At 43.1% G+C, this 18,648-nt stretch overlaps 1 protein-coding gene across 1 annotated transcript in view; it reads right to left on the reverse strand.

The window, feature by feature from the left end:
- Nucleotides 1–558: 558 nt before the first annotated feature.
- The window catches only part of LOC142569078 (uncharacterized), a 129,746-nt gene continuing 111,656 nt past the window's right edge, over nucleotides 559–18,648 (reverse strand). The window contains exons 13-14 of the mRNA XM_075678582.1: nucleotides 1,775–1,875; nucleotides 559–785 (exon numbers count right to left, since the gene is read on the reverse strand). Of these exons, the coding sequence (XP_075534697.1) occupies nucleotides 559–785; nucleotides 1,775–1,875 (328 nt within the window). The remainder of the gene's footprint in view (nucleotides 786–1,774; nucleotides 1,876–18,648) is intronic.

The following is an 18,648-nucleotide window of genomic DNA, read 5'->3' on the forward strand; positions in this document are numbered from 1 at the left end:
AAAATCTGCCAGAACTGCCAAGCAGGTGAGTTCGGGACGTTAGGGATGGTACCTCAAACAATCCGTGAATGTTTTGCTGATGCCTCTGGTAAATTCTTCCGTTCATTTAGCGTGAACACAACAATGCTTTTCTGACAGCTTTTTTTTTTCATTTCCGTAAATTCATTGCCCACGCATATGTGTTAGTATTCAATTAAGACAGACCGGAGTTGGCAGTTCACATACTTCGACAAGCGACTATCACTTAGGCAATATTGTTGTATAATTGTTTCCCACTTTTCGGAGCCGGCAAACAACGTCGCTATAGTGCATTAGCAGCAGCATTAGAATGTTATACGAGGCCTCTGGTGTACAATAACACTGGGATCGGTGCCCTATATTGTTCTCCCTTTAGCAGCTGATAAAGCAGGGGGTTGTCTTGCATATTTCGTGTGGGCCTTCATAATAGACATGGCCAAGAAGCCATTTTTTCAGCACAGAGAACCCAGTACGAAAACAACAAAAAAACGCCGGAACTCCGAATTGAGTTAGGGTCTGGTCACACCTTGTAGTTTGGTACTATTGAAACATGGGAAATTTAGCTTTTAGTTCAATATCGTAGAGGTGCTCTCGCAAGTCATGTTCGTGCACCATGCGCCACGAGAGCATGAATCCTGGTCTTACCTTGTCCATGTCCTTCCCGATCAGCGACCACCATTTGGAGTCCAGCTGGATTCCGTAGCAGGCCATCATCGAAGGGTTCACGTACACGGGCATCGTGTCCCCGATCGAAGTCGTCATATCAGCTGCAGTCACGGCACGCAAGGGATTGTTTAACGGTCTAGTGTCCCATTTGTCGGTGAATTCCCTTTTCTCTCGTTAGCGTCCGAGCGCATCAATGCAACTACCTAAAGAAACTTTAGCGCATATTCGGTAGATCAACTATACGTCAATACTGTAGCGCATTCATTTTAAATTATTATGCAACACAGGCTGGCCGTTGTATATCACCGTTGGAATTCAAACAATGACCCCACAAATGAAATTGCACAACCTAGAATTCACTAATGCGAGTGTACCTAGCAATAGGCTGAAAAAGTCTTGTTGTGGTACATAAAAGTATTACGTGATTCAAACTGACGACACCTTGTGCGCAGGGCCAACTTAGAACAGAGATACCACACGGCCTCCTCACTAACAATTCTCGCCACAATACGACGCCTGTATTTGTTCAGTGCATAGTGCGAAATGCGTTTGGCTGGCCTCGCCTGCGCCGACTTTCAACGACAACAAATGTAACAGCGCCAGTGAGTACAGTCTAGCATGTAACGTATATGAGGCGCGCGTGCGAGGGGAAGGAGTCCTTTTGCAGTAGGGTGTCAAGATACCGTATGGCAAGAGTTCAAATGCAACCGCAATTAAATACGTCAACATAGCACGAGCATGCATATTTTCGCCCACACTGTTCACAGCATCCCTTATGGTCTATTTTATCGCAAGGCTTTAGTGACGCTTCGGTGTACTTATCTTACACGGCAGGATGACCATAGCCCGCCATCATGGATGGAACGCGCGTCATAGTGTGCCAACTTCGATCGACAGCAATGAGTAGGCTGAGGCCTGCGAAGCGGAACTCCTTGGCGCGTACTTTCCCGAAAATCAGAGGACAGTGCTTTTTGACAAGTAACACGAAAAGAAACCCCCAACAGTGTGCGTAGCTATCCTTTACTCAGCTTCACAAAGAGGATATTGCGTTGCCTTTCTGGTAGTCCAACCACCGGAGGAATGTTCGTACCTTTACTCTTGTTCAACCAGGTCACTGCGACGGCAGAGGGCGCCCGCAGCTCGATGCCGTTGTTGTCGGTAGATTGGGCGAAGGGCGTTGGGAGGTCACGTCTGCAGAACGCAACGTCCAGTTGTATAGCGTAGGCGGCCAAGCGTTTCTGTATACTGTAGTGAGCACCACATGCTACACCGGAGAATATCTTCGACGTGCGATACGAAAGTAAGTCAACAAATTGTTGGGAATGTTGGCTAGCACATGTCCCAGCATCATGCTTCTGCATTGAAGCTTTCCGCTGCCGTCATTTATTACAGCGCTTTATCGTTCTAAATTCCCAAGAAGTCGTTCTCGCCGCACAGCCCTGCTGCCCGATCTCTCTCGCACGAATCGTTAATCCATGTGCGTCGAAGGCCGAGGTTTGCGTGAGAATGACCAGCGACGTGCGCTAGCACCCGCCTACGCTTCCAAGGAGCTTCCATCCTCTTGAGTCGAGCGAGGCGCGTTTTCTAGCGTGTTCCGCTGTTGATGGGACGCGTCTTTTTTACACATGCGCAATAAGAGAAAGAAGGCATTCTTCCAGAGTCACTCACATCCACGTATAATTTCTCGAGTATATTACTCCTAAATAAAATAATGCTACCACCTCAACTTCGCAGACTATTTCAGTGGGCAGCACAAGTTGACTTCTAGAGTTCCTGCTCGTAAACGGCGAGAAAGCACATACTGAGCGGAGCATCACGCTTTAGCGAATTGGACATAGTAATGGTACTACTAATCCGCGATAGTACTTTTACTTTGAAACTTATTTTTACCATTACAATAAGTAGCATATAGCTCGACCTTTTTCTTTCGCGCGAAATCCGCCAATATGTTTGTTTGAATGCTTTATTTATACAAAAGATTGTCTGAGAGGTAAGGGCTAAAGCCAGATGCAACTGCCTGACAAAGGCCCCCTACGCGTACATTGCTCAGGTGGTGGAACATCACGAAAATAAAGTGCAACAGTGTAGAAACAAGACAAGGAAGAAAATGTATGCGGCAAGCAATCAAGTATACAATAAAGTACGATCGTTACACGTTGTATACAGTATATCAACACTAATGCGAGAGAACAAGGAAATATTTAAACAAGCAAATGATACTGATCAGTGTTTCAAAACATTATATAGCAAAAAGGAGGAAAATTTTAAGAGAAATAAGACAAATAAAAAGAAACCTTCTCGAGACTGCAAGGATAGCTAAGTACCGTTAGGAGCTTAGCAAAAGGTAATTCCTAACATTTTTCTTTACATTGCAAGCAGACCGGAATTCCAGAATCATATGAGCGATTCATCAGTTATTATTTAGAAAATGAGGTACTAGGTAGGCGTGGGTCGGAGTACCATATTTCGTTCTAAACATGGGTGTTCTAAGTCGGTTATGCCTAAAGTAACATTGTGAGTTGTCGGATGACGAAGATGTGGACAGCGTATCTGGGTCATCCCGAATTTCCCTATCTGTATACATAGCAAGCCTTAATTGGAATAGATCCTCTATTGTGGGTATGCTTAATTAGCTTGGAAAAGTATGGTGCACTGTGGTCACTTCGTTTAAGGTTCTCTATGCAACGCACAGTTCTTTTTTGTATGATTGTTATCTGTCTAAATTTGCTTTAGTAGTTGTACCCCAGATTAGTAGACTATAGTGTATATGTGAATGAATAAGGGCATAGTGTAACTGTAGTTTTAACCATTTGCGACCAAAGTTCTGGTATTATGCAATAAAGAAATTGCCCTGCGCATATTTGCATGGATCTTGTTTACATGTGGCGTCCAGCTCAAGTACTCTTCAAAGACGAGACCAAGAAATTTATAAGAAGGAACCCATTAGATTGCACAATTTGTAAATCTAATACATTTGCTATAGTGATCAGGTTTATCAAGGCTTTTAAAAGTAATATACTTAGCTTTTTCTACATTTAGTTGAAGTTGACTAGAAGGGAACCAGTTTGATAGTTTAGTTAAACATCTATTAGCTGCCTTTTCAAGTTCAAATAAGTGTTGCCCAGTAAAAAAAGACTTGTCTCGTCTGCATAGAGAGTTATTTCAGTAGCTTGCGGTATGCTCACAATATAATTTGTATAAACAATACAGAATAATGGTCCAAGGCCTTGCGGTACGCCATATTTTATTAGCTGTAAATGGGAATAGTGACGATTTAGACTAGTAAATTGCACCCTGTCGGATACGTAATTGCGTATCAGATTTAATACCAAACCATTAAAACCGTAGCGTGGGACAATGCGAAACAAAAAGATTCTTATAGAATCTAACGCCTTTTAAAGTCTAGAAATTTTTCAAGAATGCATTGCTGGTATCAATATTATTAACCAGCTTTTCTTTAATATGCAAGAGTGCCGTTTCGCTCGAGTTCTCTTCACGGAAGCCAAATTGTTACTTGGAAAGCATTTGGTGGTCGCCAAGGAACTTCATTGTGATTTTAGAGTATATTCTAACACTTTCGAAAATAAAGGTAGCACAGATATAGGCCCACAGTTATTCAAGTCATTAGGAGAGCCACCTTTGTGGATGACTGCTACTCTGGCTATCTTCATGCCCTCAGGAAAGGCTCCCGTGGCGAAACTTATTGCAGATGCGCTGCAGTGGGCCACATAGATTCAGCAACATGTTTAATTGGATCAGCCTTAATGTCATCATAACCAGTGGCATTATATTTATTCACGATTTCAGGCATGTAACTATTTCTCATTCACCACGTTGAGTCAAGAAAATAGATTGCGCGCAGGAAGAAGAAATGTATCGTTCACAGTCATTTGTTGTATGAGTAGTCTGACCTGCTGCACCTGAAGTTAGGAAATCATTATTGAATTTGTCAGCTAGATCAGTTTCAGCGAACATCGCTCCAATATCGCCAACTCTACACTTGCGACTAAGCACAACCTGGTGGCGACAAATCATGTCATTCGTAGTACTTAGAAAGTTGCTAAGTCTTCAATTAACGTTCTGTTATACCCATCAATGCCTTCAGGTTTCCATAACTGTAGCATACTCATAAACCTACTAGCCAATGTGGTCATGAGTCAACTTATTCGCCCTAATTAGAATCTGATTAGAACAAACACGCTTCTGTAATAAGTCTACCAAAGATTTCACACTTAGCTGTGACCTCGGCGAAGAAAAAAAACGTGCCCACAAAGGAAGTTGTCGCTGCCACATTGAATCAAAAAAAGTGCAGAGATACGGCTAAGTGCGGAGCTACGACGCAGAGCGCAGGATCCCAAAGCTATTCGCTCTCCTTGGTGGTTCCCATGAACAGTTGCCACACGACCACTATTTTAAAATGTTAACATCGGTATTGGCAGCAATACCAAGGTATGCAGCACATCAATATGATTTGCCCTTTAATACAAAAGAAAATTTTCAAATTGTTTTGACAGTTGCCGAGTAGGAGTGTTCTGTGTTGCTCGTGTATTAAATCTGGAAACCAGCGTTGGCCCCAACATAATGCTTCCCCTCGAGCACGTTGGTACGAAGTTAGCCTTTCTTCAGAAATCTACATGAAGTTAGTGTAGGAAACACTTTCTGCATAAAGTAGCAGAAAATGCAGAAATCACACCTAATTAATGTCAAGTGAGGTGAGTTTCATTGGAGTTTAGATGAGCTAACTTCTGGGCTAGTTAGTGCTTGCATACGGAAAATATTTTGCTCCAAACCAACACACACACAAGAAAGACGACGACACCACGGGCTCTACTTCAACTGTTTATTGAGGGTGAAAGCACTAGACATACATAGCTCTCCAAAACACCGCGCACACTATATATTTCGAGTGCTTTACCCCTCATTCAACAGTTGAAGTAGCGCCCATGGTGCCGTCGTCTTTCTTGTGTGTGTGTTTTGGCACAAAATATTTTTACTATTCATAGCAGTTATTCCCGACTACGAACGCTATACGCGAAGGCAAGATTTCTCGTAGAAGCACGACCTCTTGCTCGGCCTCAACCTAAAGGTCGTGCATAATGGCGCCAAAAAATTCATCACTCTCATCATCATCATCATCATCAGCCTGGATATGCCTCCTGCAGGGCAAAGGCCACTTCCATACTTCTCCAACTACCCCGGTCATGTGATAATTGTAGCCACGTTGTCCCTGCAGACTTCTTAACTTCCTCCCTTCCCTTCCCTTGGAATCCAGTCCTTTACCCTTAATGGCCATCGGTTATCTTCCCTGCTCATTACATGCCCTGCCCATGCCCATTTCTTTTTCTTGATTTCAACCAAGATGTCACTACCTCGCGTTTGTTCCCTCAACGTTTGTTCCCTCAACCAATCTGCTCTCTTCTTTTCTACATTTTCAGGTATCTGCTATTGTTTCGAATTTTCAATATTTATGTCAGAACATTTAACATAAAAAGCAACCGCCGTCGGGGTTTTGTTTTACGTCCTTTGTGGGCTGTCATTCTCAAAATTCCGAGCAATAGCTTCGTCAAGAATTTAAGACAAATGATGAGCAACCTTAGTGATGGTGCCACAATATAATTACGACCTCCTATAAGCAGCATATACCGCATCTCATATAGCAAGGCGTGGCATATACAAAGCCTAGAGCTGGCTGGTGAACACGTAATTGGCAAATGCGCCGTCGATTCTAGAAACGCTAGAAGAGGGATGCTGGTAGAATTCGCGGAAAGGACAAAGCTGCGAATAATGAACACCGTCTTCAGAAAGCCCTGGAACAAAAAGTGGATCTGGAAAAGCCCTAATGATCAACAAGAAATGAAACAGATTTCATACTTTCCGCCGATCCCCGCATATCGCAGGATGTAGAAGTGATAGGTAGGGTAAAGTGGTATGATCATAGGTTAGTGAGGGCTAGGATTCACCTCAATTTCAAGAGAGAAAGATCTAAATTGGTCAAGGAGGAACAGGTCAACCTAAAGGCAGTAACGGTAAAAGCAGATCAATTCAGCCTGGTACTTGCGAACAGATATGCAGCCTTAGAACAGAGACATGAAGATGACTTAGAGGTAATGAATGAAACCGTAACAAGGCTGGTTTCAGAAGCAGCAAGTGAAGTGGCAAATAAAGCACCAAAGCAACGAGTAGGCAAACTCTCCCAAATATCAAAGGACCTAATAAAGTAATAACAAAGAATAAAAATGCCCAACTGAAGAAATAAGATAGAATTCGAGGAACTGTCCAAACTGATCAACAAGAAGAAAATGGATATTCGAGATTATAACGCTAGAATGACTGAGGAAGCAGTAAAAATGGGCGCAGCATGAAAACAGTGACAAGCAAGCGTGGCATAGGACAAGCCAAGATGTATCCACTAAAGAATAAGCCGGGTAATATCAGCAATCTCGAAGGTTTAGTAAGACCAGCGATTGAATCCTATACTGACTTGTACAGTACTCAGAGAAGCCACGATACCTCCATTCGAAGTAATAATCAACAGGTTACACAGACCCCTTCTATAACTAGCGATGAGGTTAAAAGGGCCTTGCAAGACATGAAACGCGTAAAGTAATAGAAAAGACGGAATAACAGTCGATTTAATCTAAGATAGAAGACACGTATAGGTTGAAAAACTGGCGGACCTCTATAGGAACTCTCTGTCGACCTAAAGGGTCAAAGAGAACTGGAAGAATACCAAAATTATACTAATGCAGAAAAAGGAGACGTTAAAGAATTGAAAAATTATAGGTCCTTTAGCTTACTCCCATTATATCAAAGATTCGTCAAGAAAATTTGCAGTAGAATAATGGCAACATTAGGCTTTAGTCAACCAAGGCAACACGCTGGCTTCAGAAAGGGGTACTCTACAATGTATCATCGTCATCATCATCGGCACCAGCCTATTTATGTCCACTGCAGGATGAAAACCAACCCCTGCGATCCCCAATTACCCCTGTCCTGCGCCAACCGATTCCCACTAGCACCCGAAAATTTCCTAATTTCGTCACACCACCTAGTCCTCTGCCGTAATCTACTGCGTTTCCCTTCCTTGGAACCCATTCTGTCACTCAAATCATCCAACTGTTATCTAACCCCTGAATTACATGACATGCCAAGCACCCTTTTTTCTCTTCATATCTATTAGAATATCGTCTATACCCGTTTGCTCTCTGATCCAAACGGCTCTCATTCTGTCTTAAAGTTATGCCTAGCATTCTTCGTTCCATCCTTCTTTGTGCGGTCCTTAACTTGTTCTCAAGTTTCTTTGTCAGACTGCAAGTCTCTGCCCCATATGTCAGCAGCAGTAAAATGCACTGATTGTATACTTTCCTTTTCAATGATAACGGCAAGCTCCCAGTCAGGAGCTCACGATGTCTGCCGTATGCGATCCAACCCATTTTTATTCTTCTGTGAATTTCCTTCTTATGGTCAGGCTTCCCTGTGATTAGTTGACTTAGGTAAACCTACTCCATCACACATTCTAGAGGCTGACTTGCGATCTTAACTCTTGTTCGCTTGCCCGGTTATTTATCATTATGTTTGTTTTCTGCATAATAATCTTCAGCTCCACTTTTACACACTCCCTGTTAAGGTCCACAATAATTTGGCGTACCTCATCCGCAGTGTTGCTAAATAGGACAATGTCATCGGCAAGCCGAACGTTGCTGAGGTATTCGCCATCGATCCTTACTCATAAACCTTCCCAGTTTAAACACTTGAATACTTCTTCCAGCATGCAGCGAATAGTATTCGAGAGATTGTGTCTCCTTGTTTGACGCCTTTCTTTATAGGTGTCTTTCTACTTTTCTTGAGTAGAATTAAGGCGGCTGTGGAATCTCTGTAGATATTTTCCAGGGTACTTAACTAAGCGGTCTGTACTCCTCGATTACGCAATGCCTCTATGACTGCTGGTATCTCTACTGAGTCAAATGCTTTTTCGTAATCTATGAAAGCCATATAAACAGGCTTATTGCATTCTTCATATTTCTCGATAACCTGATTAATAACACGGATGTGATAAATTGTAGAGTATCCTTTCCTGAAGCCAGACTGTTCCCTTAGTTGACAAAGCCCAGTGTTGCCCTTATTATATTGGATATTAGTTTGGTAAATATTTTATGTAATACTGGGAGTAAGCTAATGGCCATATAATTTTTCAGTTCTTTAACGTCTTCTTTTTTGTGAATTAGTATAATATTTGCATTCTTCCAGTTTTCTGGGACCCTTGCAGTCGATAGACACTTCGTAAAGAGAGCCACCAGTTTTCCTAGCATTATGTCTCCTCTATCTTTGATTAAATCGACTGTTATTCCGTCTTCTGCTGCCGCTTTTCGCTGTCTCATGCCTTGCAAGGACCTACTAACCTCATCTCTAGATATAGGAGGAGTTTCTGTATAGTGCTCATTGTTGTTTCGATTAGAGTACTCCTGGATTCTCTGGGTACTGTACAGGTTAGTATAGAATTCTGCTGCTTTTATTATACCTTCGAGATTGCTGATATTACCCTGCTTATCTTTCACTGCATACATCTTGGTCTGTCCTATGCCAAGTTGCCTTCTCAATGATTTCAGGCTGTATCCATCTTTTATGACTTCTTCAGACTTTCTCCCGTTATAATTTCTACCATCAAATATTTTCGCTTTGTTGATCAGTTTTGACAGTTCCGCGCATTGTATCTTATCTCTTGAGTTGGACAATTTCATTCTTTGTTGCTTTTATTAGGTCTTTTAATGCTTGGGAGAGCTTGCCTACTGGCTGCCTTGATGCTTTGCCTCCCACTTCAATTGCTGCCTCTGAGGCCAGCCTCGTTACGGTTTCCTTCGTTACCTCTATGCAGTGGCGTAGCCAGAAGTTTTGTTGGGGGGGGGGGGCGGGGGGGCAGCTCACGTTGCAGCTCGGTCTCCTCCTTAAGAGCATGCTTTAACTCGAGTGCTCCTATATAAATACATGTAGAAGGAGAATTTATTTTACTAGGCAACCACTGCATCAAACTTGTCCAGGTTTGTTGCATTTAAAAGCAAAAATTTTAATTCTAGTGTCTGTTCGTTTCGGATGTTTCATTTATGTTGTCAATTAAAAATTGGCCAAAATGGAATTTTTTCAGAAGACGAAACTATCAAGTTTAAAGCTCTGTAACTCAACAATCGAAAATGATATCACAATTCTGTGAATTGAATCTAATAGTACATATGCAGCGGACAAAACTGATATGTTACACATGAATCTCAATAGAATTTAGTATTACGGAAATACGGCTTTTGCAGAACCCTTGTACGCAACGCAACCAATTCACGTAAGATACAAATTGCCATATCAAATTTCCCCGCTTTGATTGTTATAATAGATACCGTTTACACAGGCGCGATATTTGTTCTTGATGCAGAGCTACTAGTTTCTAAACGTCGTGCTTCTATTTTTTTCGAACTTTCTAATTTTTCAATATATTTTAAACAAAATTCAGGCCCAAAATCACAACTTTGATTCCAACTAACTAACTTTCTCTCCTAAATGCAAGAAATTGCATTAAAAGCGATCCAGGGGTTATCTCAGAAAAGCGTTTCTGCGTTTTACATGTATTTGAATAGGCCGCAACGGAGTTGAGCCCGAGCTAAAGCTTCCTCTTAAACAATTTCTCGGGCGATCAAATACACGAATATTAACTTCATTGCCATTGCCAAAGATGCTGCAAACGAATTATTGAATGCTATGCATGGTCAAAACAAGCAAAATATTTTATAAAAGAATATACTCGTATGTCCCGAACATTGTGCCCAGATTAACTGATATCAATGCTTCCATGTTTTTGTCTATTTAATACGTAAAGAAAATATCACACGAACTTTAGAACTATACATCAGTTCGAAACCAGCAAAGCAGTGCATGCCACGGATATGAGAAATGTAAAGGCCGCGAAATTAGTTGAGGAGAAATATTTTAATCAAACTTTGTCATTCAAGAACCATGTTTACCTTTTTGTACGTACGCAACAGCCCGGGAAATATCTCAATGACGCAGTTCTTTGTTCCAATATATTGCGCAGGAGCAGCTTTCACGGGTCGTCTATTCTGAGTAATTGCACCGAAATTATAGTCGCAACATAGAGCACACATAAAAAGCAAGAGCTTTGCAAGATATAAGAGGGCGAGTCAAATGAAATTGAGCCATTGCGAATATATGACAAACGGAGTACTTCATTTAAATGTAGTCTGCATGAGCGTTTAGACATTTGTCCCACTGACTAACGAGTTCCGTCTCATAAAACTCGTTGGGTTGGTGCTTCAAAAAGTCTGCAACTGACTCTTTCACGCCATCCTCCGACAGGAATCTCGTTCCCTTGCGCTCTTTTTTTAATTGCCCCAATATGTGGAAGTCGCAAGGCGACAGGTCTGGCCTGTGTGGCGGATGCTGCAGCATTTCCCACTTGAACTTTGCCAGTTTTGTGTCACCCACATCAGCGACGTGGGGACGTGCATTGTCGTGGAACAAAATAACGCCATTTGCCAATTTTCCACTTTGTTTGCTCTTGATTGCGATACGCAGCCGATCCGGCGTTTCACAATATTGGAATCAATTGACAGTGTCTCGATATTTAGCAAATTCTATCAATAATGGCCCCTGACGATGGAAAGGAAGTCAACAACACCTTTGCAGTGGAAATGACGGCCTTTGCTTTCTTTGGAGGTGGTGAATTCGAATGTTTCCACTGTAAGCTTTGTCGCCGTGTTTCAGGCTCGTAATAGGGCACCATGTTTTGTCCTCGATCACCTCGATCACAATTGCAGACAAGAAGTCGTCACCCTCGTTGTGATACCGGATCCGATAAGCCAAGGCAGCGCCAATCTTCTCCGTCTTTTGGCGGTGGTTCAAAATCTTGGGCATCCGTTGCGCACACAAGAGCCGAGAACCGAAATGTTCATGAATTATTGTGTGAACCAAACTGCACACGCTCTGCCAGTTCATCGATGCTTATCCCTCGTTCTTGTCTCATCAGCTCATCAACCTTTGCAATTTTGTTAGGGGTGATTGCACGATGGTTTTGGCCCGGTCTTGGATCGTCTTTTCAACTTTCACGTCCTACTTTGAACCGTTTGCTCCAACGCTTCACAGTGACCAATGAAATGTAATGTTCGACGTACGCGACAACCATAGGGTGACTAATTTCTTTTTGGGAAACACTTTCAGCTGTCAAAAATCTCATGGCACCGCGCTGATGATCTTCTTGAGCGTCCATTACGTCACGCAAACATGTTCAACGCAGTGTATGAGAGCATTAAAAACATTTGTCCTCACCCATGTCTGTCACTTTTGTAAATGAGACATGACTGTGTGCTACTCGCATGCCTCGCATATAATGAACCGAACCATTATTCCAAGGGGTGGGTAGGCTCACTTTCATTTCACTCGCCATGCTACATTAGAAATACAAAGATACAATGGAACGTACAAATGCGAAGATACAGCTTGATAAAGGCCAAGAAAGTGTCACTGGAAACAAAGTTCACTGCACGTATGCACAAAACCTCGCAACCAGATATTTAAATATCCGTATAAATATCCAACGAATCTACGTATCTAAGAAAAAGTCAGTGCATATAATGCGTCGAATAAGGAAAATAAACATATTGCGCAATCACAGATTTACAGAATCCTAGATCCTGCCCCCATTCCGTCCCCTCTCCCCTATGTGTCGCGCACGACAGCAGTCGGCGTGCTTGCTCCCCGCTTTTCTCCCTTGCGCACACAAGACTGAGTCACCTTCGTCGGCTCACCTATTACCTCCCCCCCCCCCACAACTACGCTTTCACTCGCACATACAGCATGCGGCGCGAGGTCCCGATGTTATTGCCCTTGGACTTTATCCGAAACATGAGGGCGACGGTAGGAATGAGGCTGCAGTTCATTTAATTAATTACCGAAGTCCGCCGCGCGGTCGTCGGGGCAACACGAGAAAAACGCATGCGCTCTGGCTGGCTTTGAGAGCCCGCGGCTAGCGAGAACAAGAAAATTGAAGAGGCTCAATGTGTCTTCGCGAGTAAAAGTCAAAGTAGAAAAAATAAATAAGAACGGAGTTAACTTCACTAGCTTTAGTGTCTTGACATGGGTGCTTTGGCGCAGGTGAAAAAAATGTTTATATTTTCTTGTGTGACCTGACGGCACAAATGAATCATCAGAACTGTTCCTCTCATCGGATTTCGCTACGTGCTTTGTCACCTTATATAATAGTGTGTTGATTTGGCTTGTCTCGCTGTATGTTCCGATGTAAGACTTCAGAAAAGTCAATGCACCTTTGGCGTCAAATGTTTATAGCAACAACAACCGACAAAGTTCCTCAATTGAAAATCTAAAGTACAACTTTGGAAATGTCAGTGCAACTTTCAAATGAAAAATTTATGAGAATTTTATACCAATAAAGTTTCGCAATTGACATCCATGCGCTCCGTAGATTCCACGGCCTCCGCGCGATTCCGCGGCGAGCCCGTTCGCCATCAGAACGCCCTTGAAATTTTGTGCGTGGATGGGGTTGCTTGCGTTATGTGACAACCGGAGCATGGGCGTTCCCGCGAAATGCATAGCGAGTTCGCAATATTCGCGGTGAAGTGTCTTTTCGAATGTGAGAAAGACATTCTAGACAAAATCCAGAATGATTTCGGGGCCGGCGGTAGCTTTGGTCGCCGGTGCATGGACAGCACGAAAAAAATTCGGGAGGGGGGAGGCTGAAGCCCCATAAGCCCCCCCCCCCCTGGCTACACCCCTGCCTCTATGTCATCATCATTAACTCTCTGTTCTAAGGCTGCATATTTGTTGGCCAAGTACCGGCCTAAATTTTTCTCCTTTTACCCTTACTGCCTCTAGATCGACCAGTTTCTTCTTGTCCAATTTTACTCTTTCTCTCTTGAAATTGAGTTGAACCCTAGCCCTCACTAACCTATGATCACTGCACTTCACCTTACTTATCACTTCTACATCCTGCACTATGCTGGGATAGGCCGAAGTATCAAATCAATTTCATTTTTTCCCCATTAGGGCTTTTCCAGGTCCACTTTCTGTTGCTGCGTTTCCTGAAAACGGTATTCATTATTCTCAGCTTATTCCTTTCTGCGAATTCTACCAGCATCTCTCCTCTAGCGTTTCTAGAATCGACGCATAGTTACCAATTGCCTGTTCATCCGCCTGCTTTTTCCCCACTTTTGCATTAAAGTCACCCATTGCTACTGTATACCGAGTTTGCACTTTTCTAATTGCTAATTAAACATCTTCATCAAACTGATTTACTTCCTCATCTTCGTGACTGGACGTTGGAGCGTAGGTTTGTACTACCTTTAATCCATACCTCTTATTGAGTTTGATTACGACTACTGCTACTTTCTCGTTGATGCTGTAGAATTCGTCAATGTTGCCCGCTATGTCCTTATGAATTAAGAATCCTACCCCGTATTGCTTCTCATCAGAGAGACCTCTATAGCAGAAGACGTGGCCGTTATTTAGCAATGTGTAAGCCTCACCAGTTCTTCTAATCTTACTAAGGCCGATAATATCCCCAACCATGTCTGATATTTCCTCAGAGTCCAGCTAAGCTAGCCTCACTCGAGAGGGATCGGATATTAAACGTTGCAAGTGTCCGTTTCCATTGGCGGCCTGTCCAGACCCAGAGATTCTTAGCACCCTCTGCTGCTTTACAGGTCTGACCACCGCCTTGGTCAGATGCTCCGAAGCTGTTGGGGACAGAGGGCCATTGGTTAATCGTAGATATCATCAGTGAGGTTGTGGCCGAATACTGCACCAGGGAGGCCAATTCCGTGTTCTGGTGAGGGAGTGTCTTTGTTCAAGCTTAGGGGGCCTTCCTAATTTGGTTGTACCTGGGTTAGTATAGGCCCTCTCGCTCTCGGCATCTATCGCCGGTGTCAGGCGTCACTCCAAGCCTGCAGATGTAGTGCACTGGAGGGGAAAAAACGGGGGCGGGGGGGAGGAATTTGAAGTTCCGGCTACCGCCACCGAGCATTCGACATAGCTCACTAATATAATCCCGCAGGCAGCAAGGATACCTTGTCGCCGATAAGTACGGCCCAGAGGGCCTTACATGCCTAAGTGTCAATTCTCGGCCCTACGATGCCTAAGTGTCAATTCTCGGTCGCCCTGACCTCTTGTTTCCCTAAACTAACGCATGCACTCGCTCTTGAGGGCGCCTAGGTACACGGTATAATTTCGCTGAATTTGAACAGTACTTACGCTTGTGTGCAGAAATAAAAACGGGAAACGTTTTCAGTGCCTACCGAGAGGCCGCGAGTCGCGTGTCGTCCACTCGTCGCGTCTGCTTGTCCCTTGGGGTCCGAAAACTAGCACTCCCGGGTAGCTATTCAGAATGGTCAGTCGCGCCGCCGTATCAGTACCGCTCTGAGTCTCGCACAAAGCAAGCGACCTTGACACATTCCAGTGGCGTCTTCGGCCTTTCTAGAGCGTTAGACAGCGGTTATGCTAGAGCTAATGGGGAGGAGGGAATTGGGGGGGGGGGGGGTGTAACTGAACCCGTAGTATTTATGGGAACGCTGCAGGCCTAAACGTACGCTAGGGATTTTGGAATTGTATGCCTCATTTAACCTGCAGTGGTGCCTTCCTCGATCAGTCAGACACGGTTTGAACATTTCGCGCTTGTAAGAAACACACGGCTCTGCTACCACCGCGGTCGCAATACAATTATCGGGAATACAAACGAGAATAAGCAAGCAAGAATAACTGCAGATGCAGACCAAAGGAATGGACGCGTCACGTTCTCGTGACGCCTGCGGCAGAAAGGACGTTCCACGTCCGCCGCCAAGCTCTGTGAGTGGTGGCGCTGGCTAACACTCCCAGGGTTCTACTGGGACACATAAATACCCAAGAAATTGGATGGGGAAACAGCGCCGCGGTAGCTCATTTGGTAGAGCATCGCACGCGAAATGCGAAGGTTGTTGGTTGGGTTCCCACCTGCGGCAAGTTGTTTTATCGGCAATGTATCGTTTCTTTATTTCATTTATTATGCACAAGTAATTTGCCCTATGTTGTCCTTGGTGTCTGCCTCTTGGCTTCTTAATATATATATATATATATATATATTATACCTATAAGAAAGGCGTGTAGGTATTGTATAGGTATTGATCTTTCTCCAGCTTATGAGCTGGAGAAAGATTTTGTTTTAAAAATCAACGTAAACAAAGTTTTCAGACCTAGCGACACATGTGCAAAAGCCCACGTAGACACCTAAAATGCACCAGGACCATAGCTGTGTCCCTCGCGATATGCATTAGAGTCTCCTTTAGCTCGTGTAGCGGCTCGTCTTTTCTTCCTGGCCGCTTTTGTGCCGTGTGTTGATTGCCAGCAAACTTGCACTTCCTTGTTTTGCGGGCTCTGAATTTCGCCATGCTGGTCACAATGTTATCTAGATGGCCTAAACACACCGCCTTAGTTGCACTGGCACTTGGGAAATTCGCGAAACGAAGCCTGACGTAGCCACCAAGGTAAACAAAACAGATATTCTACGAGCAATGGGAACAGTGTCGTTCGGCACCATTGTGGCCGTTTCTAGAGTTGAAAATAATTAGAAATGAAAAACTACGTTTCACGACATCAATTAAGCTTTCAATCATAATAAAATTTTGAAAGTATTTTGAATAATAATATTATAGACGAAAAAACACTTACTCTCTGAACCCATGCAGTGTGGTTTTGGTTTTGATTTCGGTTTTGGAATACGAGGGCATGGTAGGGAAAACGTGCTGTAACTCTGCAACTACTGATGAATAGATAAATGTTCCTGCTGCTCCATATTCTTGAATATTTGGGCATACAGAAACCACCAAAAAGCAAACAATCGATCTCTTGAAAAAAATTGGCTTTTTCATGTGGCCTACCACCTTAACTCCTCCAAAATTACGCGACGCATTGCTGCTACGCTCCTTAAGTCGTTCTTTCAATTGATGTATTTTTGGGTACTTTTTTTTGTTACTCACGCACTGATCGCCTGACCGGCTCTTCTAGCCGCAAAAACATGCTGCCAACGACAACCCTGAATCTCCCTAACCTCTCGTACCCATGCCCCCCATGCCGTTCTTTTTCTTTTCTCGATCTTTCCCCCCCCCCCCTTGGAATCCCTTTTTTTCCTGTTTCATTTATTTTCTTTTCTCCCCGAGATTGTCCCCTCGTCTTAGAAACCACGCTTACGGACGTCAGGCGACAGCGCTCATTAGCTCGGAACTCTCCTTTTATAAGCAACCACCACCGACAACAACCGCACGAGACGTCACACTACTAACCTTTCAGGAGGACGAGGCCACCTTTGATTAAGATAGGTCCTCCTATCGAAACGTTGGCCAATCATTTTATCCCTGTTTATAACCTTTATACCATAAAAGAAATGTCGGAAGATACCTATAAAGAAATGGGTTTGATTCAGTAGAGATACCAGCAGTCAAAGGCATTATATAATCAGGGAGTACCGACCGCTTACGTAAACATACTGGAAAGTATCTAAAGAGGTTCCACAGCTAGCGTTATTCTCCACTTGAAAAGTAGAAAGATACCAAGAAAATAACTACAAAGGTTCTACAGCTACCTTTATTCTACCAAGAAAAGCAGGAATATATCTATACAAAAAGGTGTCAGGCAAGGAGACACAATTTCTCCAATGCCATTCACTGCGTGCTTGGAAGAAGTATTCAAGCTATTAAACTCGGAAGGCATAGGAGTAAATTTGCAGATGACATTTTTCTATTCAGCAACAATGCAGACGAGTTGCAACAAATGATTGAGGACCTTAACAGAAAGAGCAAAATTGGGGTTGAAGATTAATATGCAGAAGACAAAGACTGAATGAATTGCCGGGCAAGGGAACAAGAGTTCAGGATTGCCAGACAGCCTCTAGAGTCTATGAAGGAGTACGTTTACCTAGGTCAATTACTCACAGGGAACCCTGATATTGAGAAGGAAATTTACAGAAGAATAAAATGATTGGAGAGCATACGGAAGACACTGTCAGCTCCTGACCGGAAGCTCACCATTATCATTGAAAAGGAAGATGAAGGATCAGTGGATTTTACCAGTGCTGACATATGGAGCAGAGACTTGGAGACTGACAAAGAAACTTAAGAAGAAGTTAAGGACCACGCAAAGCGCGATGGAACAAAGATTTCTAGGCATAACGCTCCGAGACGTAGAAGCGCGACTGAACGAGGCTGTAGAAAGAAACAAATACTCAGACGCAACACTTGTCTGTGTATTTGTTTCTTTCTGTGTTCTCGTTCAGCAGCGCTTCTACATTCTACCATGGATGCTAACCAACTAGCCCGCCAACGTTCGTTAAGAGATGAAATGGTTTGGATCATATATCAAATGGGGATAGCCGATATTCTAATTGACATTAACAGAAAAAAGGGAGCTCTTCCGGTCATGTAATGCATAAGTTAGGTAACCGGTGGACTATTAGGATGATATAATGGGTGCGAAGAGAAGAGAAGGGCAATCGAGGACGGGAGAAGACTAGGTGAGGCAATGAAATTAGGCAATTTCCCGGCGTTAGATAGGATCGGTTGGCGCAGGACAAAGATAATTGGAGATTCCAGTGAGAGTCCTTCGTCCTGCAGTGCAAATAATACAGGTTGTTGTTGTTGTTGATGATGATGATGATTTCTTGTGTAGAATAATAATAATAATCGTTATTATTATTATTATTATTATTACTATTACTATTATTATTATTATTATTATTATTATTATTATTATTATTATTATTATTATTATTATTATTATTATTATTATTATTATTATTATTATTATTATTATTATTATTATTATTATTATGAAATATATACAGTAATTTTCGCTCATGGATGCCGGCGCCAGATACAGGCACCGGGTTTTCTTCGGCTCGGGCCCTTAACGTTGACGCGGTAAGGAATG

The sequence above is a fragment of the Dermacentor variabilis genome, unplaced genomic scaffold (assembly GCF_050947875.1).
Source record: "Dermacentor variabilis isolate Ectoservices unplaced genomic scaffold, ASM5094787v1 scaffold_59, whole genome shotgun sequence".
Taxonomy (NCBI): domain Eukaryota; kingdom Metazoa; phylum Arthropoda; class Arachnida; order Ixodida; family Ixodidae; genus Dermacentor; species Dermacentor variabilis.